Raw genomic sequence first — 6,018 nt, forward strand, 5'->3', positions numbered from 1 at the left:
ATGATGACGATGACGACGACGATGTTGATGGCGATGATGTGAGAAGGAGGAAAAGGATGATGACGTCAACAATGATTATGATGATGATGATACTGATGATGATGATTATATCAAAGAAAGGGACCGTGATGATAACGATGAAGATACCGATGGATAGGATAATGATTAAAGTAAAAGCGAGGCAGCGATAATAAGTTTTAATGTCAGGATATTGCTTATGAACGTAATAAAGAGATGACAACGACAACGATGATGATGGCGATGAAAAATGATAATGAATCATCATTGTAATATTGTTTGTGTTTTTCGACGACGATGATGATGTCGCCCGTTGTCTTAAAATAACCTAATAATATTATTGATAAAATTTCTAGCCAATGAGAATCACTTTTACTGTTAATCTTTTTATTTATCACCAATCAAAAATCATGTTCTATCACTATATATATATATATATATATATATATATATATATATATATATATATATTTATATATGCCTTGATTTTAACGATTCACTTCTTTTTCTTCATTTTATTTACCACGTAGACGATATTCAATTGGAAAATCCAATTATGTGGGAATAATAGTTATTCTTTATTATTATTATTATTATTATTATTATTATTATTATAATTAGTAGTATTGCATTGTAGTTGTTGTATTTTTGTATTTGTTATTATTATTACATTGAACATTTATGAACTCACACACACACGTACATACACATTACACACACACACTCACAAACTCAAACACACACACGCACACACAAAAACACGTACACACACACACACACACTCACTTCTCTCACACACATGCATACAGACATATACATACATGATAGTTTTTATGGCTATTGTTTTTAACCATGGGCTCGCACATATACACGTACGCACACACATACAAACACACATGCATACACACGTACACATACATACCCACACACATAATGTTGTAACATGTTTTTTTATGTAATCACAACAACAAGACGAAGTATCTTGCAACTGCATTCTCAACAACAAAATAATTATAACGTAAAATAATATATTAATTATAACATAAAATAGTATAATAATTATAACGTAATTATAACGTAAATAATTGATAAATAATTATCTAAGTGTAATATCTCGTGTTTGTTAATTATATGCAACTAATACACTAATTAATTAATTAATTATTATTAGTATTAATTATTAATAACTTGCCAACTAACTGACAACTGAATGACTGACTAAAGAAATGATTAAAAATAAATATAAGTAATTAGAAATAGTTTCACACTCACACGCGCACGCACACACGCACGTACACGCATATATATATACATATATATATATACGTGTATATATGCATATATATATATATATATATAATTATATATATTTATATATCGTTGTATTTGTTGCCATGTTTTGTGATTTACAATCTTTTAATTATTGTATTATTTGTTTATCTATGCAATTTTTAAAACTGAGTGTGAATAATTTCTAAATAATTAATCAATCGATCAATCAATCAATCAATCAATCAATCAATCAATCAATCAATCAATCAATCAATCAATCAATCAATCAATCAATCAATCAATCAATCAATCAATCAATCAATCAACCAATTAACCAATCAATCAATCAGTTTATCTATCTATTAGTTCACCAATCAATCACTCTACCAATTTGTCAACCACACAATCACGTTATCAATCAGACAGTCATTGAATTTTACCCGCTCATTCATTCGACTGTTGCATTTCAATAGGTAACTCGATTGATAATAATCATCTAATAAATCATTCATTCAATTATTCATTCAATCAATCTTTCATTCATTCGTTCATTTCTTCATTCATTCATTCATTTATTCAATCAATCAATCAACCGACAATCAATCAAATTTCAAGCAGCAATTCCCATACAGAGTTGCATAACACATTTTAAGTCATCATCATCCAGTATTAAAATATAGTTGTGTGTGTGTGTGTGTGTGCGTGCATGTGTGTGTGGGGTGTGTGTGTGTGTATGGTATGTGTGTGTATGGTATGTGTGTGTATGGTATGTGTGTGTTCGTGTGTATGGTGTGTGTGTGTGTTTGTGTGTGCTATTAATTTTATTTTATTAATTTTTATCAATATTTCATTATTATTATTATTATGGTTGTGATAATAATAAGAATAATATTATTTATCATTAATAATAATATTATTATTATTAATTATAATTATTTATAATTATATATAATTATAACGGTGATTAGGAAAAATTAGCATATAATTAGTTTTGTTTCTATTGTTATTGGGTAGGTCGTTACACTAAACTTCGTAATTGTTGTTTTATTTTATTTTATTGTATTCTTATTTTTGTTTTTATTTTACTTTCTCGGGTTTTTGACATATTTTATTATGAAAATTATTTTTATAAATAATATATTTTTTCAAAATAAAAGATGATTCAGTTAGCGAGTTGCATCGTTTTGTTTGGGAAACCAAAAAATGGGGTCCATGGTTAAATTCTATATTTTCCACATAAACACTTTCTCACTCTTTTGCTAAATCTGCATTTGCATTTTCCGGCCCTTATCTCTGGAGCTCTTTACCTCCTTTTCTGACTACTTCTCCATCACTTACGAAGTTCAGATCTCAAGACCCATCTGTTTGCATATTTCTCTGAGGAGCGCTGTTGAACATCGCGGAAATATCGCTTTATAAACTCATTGATTGATTGATTGATTGATTGACTGACTGATTGATTGATTGATTGACTGTCTGATTAATTTTAAGGATTTTTTTTATAACTACCAGTATGACTAGCTTAATTAAATTTTCTTCATTTTAAAAGTAAAAAAGGTCAGAGGTCTATTACACTCTTTCCAGGTTCAGAGAAATATACAACACAAACGAGCGTGTGATAGGCGGGGATCTTTTTGTCGTATTCGAACCTGGTCACTGCACGCTTTGAGAAACAGAACCAGGCAACCTTAACCGCTAGACCATCACGCCTAGTATGTTCTATATGAGCTACTTACATTACTTACAGACTTCAAAGTCAGCGTAGGTCTCTCCCATCGCAGAACAATCACATTTCTACAAAGGTGCGCACGCAATTTAAGGTTAAAAATCCTAACGAAACTCAAAATATATTATCTAAAATTTACTTGTATTAAACCATTTATAACCGATGATGCTAATTTTGAATATACGTGACGGTTGGTTAGTCATTTGTAAGAAATAACTTGAAAAATGGCGGGTCTGTGTAACAAATGATAATTCTTAATGTTTTTAAAATGAATTAATTATTTTCCAAGATTAAAAAATTTCATTTTCATTGGAAACAAGCTTACAAATTGTATCAGTCAAATTATGGGCCCGGTAAAAATTTGTCAACTAAAGAGAATAATTTTTTCAAATTAAATGAATTCAATTCCTTCAAATTTCAGGTTACCGAGTGGAACTGGATCCATCTTTTTGTTGCCGCCTATGTCGTAGGCAACCAACTTTGAAGCCACTTTACCGTCGACTTCTTCCGTCTTGACCGCCACAAAAACTTCATCTTTCGTTTCTGGAATGAATCTGAATGCCGAGAAGCCGTACGTGGGCTCCTTCTCCCCAATATCCATATTCTCGATGTTTTCAAAATTCTCATCGGCCATGGTTATCCAGTTGCCGCAGCGTTTCTCGTCCTCTTTGTCGTTGTAACTCACTTTGCTAACCTTCCTAGGCATGAAGAACCACTTTTTGTGCAAGTCACTCCAAACTGCAGACTCATGAATTAAGTAGCCTGTGGAAAACATTTAACTTGTAAAAAAACATTAACCTAACGATAAAAGTAACACATACTCTAGTGACATAAATATCTCAGTGATTATGAATACACCGAGTAAAATTTTATTGTCATCACAAATCCATGGTTGGTACCTGGAAATTTATTGTTGGTTTCGTCACGTAGTGCATTGTATTTATCGATCCAGTTGACATTTGTGATCACTCCGCAAGTGTCGACAATCTTGATCCATTTCATACTCTCATCTGACTGGCCGTCATCACCAATCCACTCCCTGCCGTGCGAACCAACATGAAGCTTTCCATCCTTCACCGCTAGCCACTCGCATTTGAATGCTTCAGCGTTCCAAAATTAAATTATTCATGTTTTTTCAAGTGACACTAATGAAAGTGGCATGCTAGTGGTGCAGTAGTCGTCTGCGATCACCAACACGAATGTGAAAACGTGACAACAACACCATGTAGATTGCATTATAAAAATTTATATCAATAATTATTGATATATATTTTTATAGCGCTTGTTGGTAAATTGCCTAAGAAACGATTCATCAGCACAGCTTCACATATGCAAGCCTAAATTTCTGCAAACACAAAATACAAATGATTATTATGAGTTCGGTACATTTTAATGTAATTTTAGACACCTCAATGAAGCAAACTTACCATCGTTGTCGCGACTATCACCGTTGTTGAGGTGGGCAAAAGAGAGGACCTCTTTATTGTCGTTTATCAGCTCGTAGACTTCTCCGGTTTTATCGTCGCACGTCATCAGTCTGCCGTTGAATGTTACTAGATCGGATAGCTCCATACCTTATTTGATATTTTTCCATTTTTGTTTACAATTAGAATGCGTTGAAATGTCTGAAAAATTGAAGACTTTATTACTTATTGATACTTTTGCTTAACCTCTTAGTTTATTGTTGAAGCCATAGTTGAGCTCGGTGTCTTGACTCGGGTCGTCAAACTCCACACGCACCTCACCAGGTTTGTAAGTAAGCCACCCTTTTCTAAAAATGCTCATCCAGTTTTTGTCTCCTTTTTTAGAATTTTCGTCGTCATCGGAAATGACAGCAATTCTGAATTTTGTTGCTCCGTCTCCTGTGGTCACCGGAGCTGTGATGGGGTAGAGCTTGTTCTTGATGCATGGCAGACTGTTTGATGTTTCGAATTTTTCAATAAAATTACTTATTAGAGATTTTGTAACCATTTTGTATAACTATTTCTCAACGTTTTTACTGACTAATATGTGAAATATTAAAAGAGGTTTTTACAAATAGACTAGAGAAGAGACGAATCGTACAAAACCTTACCGTGCAAAAGTTGCAGAGCTGCTAACCCGAGCAGTAATATAAAATGATTGCGCGCCATCGTAATGAACGATAAAATTAAAACGATTTGGTTATGGTGTCCTTATGTTCGAGTTTATATTTGAACTGCCTCCGTGCCTGAATTGAACACGGATGGGAACGTAATTTGTGTGCTTACTACAAAACAAGCTTTCGCAAATTTGCTGTCTGAAACGTTTGTTTTATTAAATACACAATTTGTTAAATTTCAATCAATACAAATATTTGTTTAATTTGTTTGTATTTGGCACGATTGAAATTCGTTAAAAATTATAAAAATTATAAAAATGTTTTTGGTAGCCCAGTAGCCCATATGATTTAAACATTAGTAGTAGTAGTAGTAGTAGTAATAAAAACAAGATAGGGCAACTTCAAGTGAATAATTAATTCCGAATTGACTTATTGATCAAGTTATTTAGTTTATAAAGGCTGCACTGAGCTAGTGACCCAATTTAAATATGCTACACGTACAGTTAAGGTCATCTGTTTATTCTATGAAAAAGAATGCATTCAATGGCTTCAATCAATCTATTAGTTTATAAAACTCTATTTCCGCGATGTTCAACAGCGCTCCTCAATGAATTTTGCAAATAGATGGGTCTTGAGATCGTAAACCGGAGCGTTTAGGTTCATTTAATATTTCTGATAAGTACTTAAGAGATAATTTAGATTGAAACTTATACATAAATGTGCAAATTTTAAAAACTATTCTATATTTTATAGGTAGCCAGTGCAAGAGAACAAGATATGGAAATATATGAGAAAAGAAAGGGGCACGAGCAACTCGACGAGCAGCAGAGTTAAAAGCTTTACTTAAAGAATAGAGTGTAGAATCAGGGAGACCACAGTAGAGCGAGTTACAATAATCAATCCTAGATAAGACTAACGAAGT

The 6,018-nt window shown here is 32.4% G+C and overlaps 1 protein-coding gene across 1 annotated transcript; it reads right to left on the reverse strand.

The window, feature by feature from the left end:
- Window positions 1-3,407: 3,407 nt before the first annotated feature.
- Window positions 3,408-4,987, reverse strand: HELRODRAFT_77501 (hypothetical protein; the record flags this gene model as incomplete). Its single annotated transcript, XM_009017876.1, has 4 exons — window positions 3,408-3,778; window positions 3,916-4,116; window positions 4,444-4,590; window positions 4,687-4,987. 4 exons carry the CDS (start codon window positions 4,985-4,987, stop codon window positions 3,408-3,410), a joined length of 1,020 nt encoding a protein of 339 aa, XP_009016124.1.
- Between the last annotated feature and the right edge of the window lie 1,031 nt (window positions 4,988-6,018).

The sequence above is a fragment of the Helobdella robusta genome (assembly GCF_000326865.2).
Source record: "Helobdella robusta unplaced genomic scaffold HELROscaffold_20, whole genome shotgun sequence".
NCBI lineage: Eukaryota > Metazoa > Annelida > Clitellata > Rhynchobdellida > Glossiphoniidae > Helobdella > Helobdella robusta.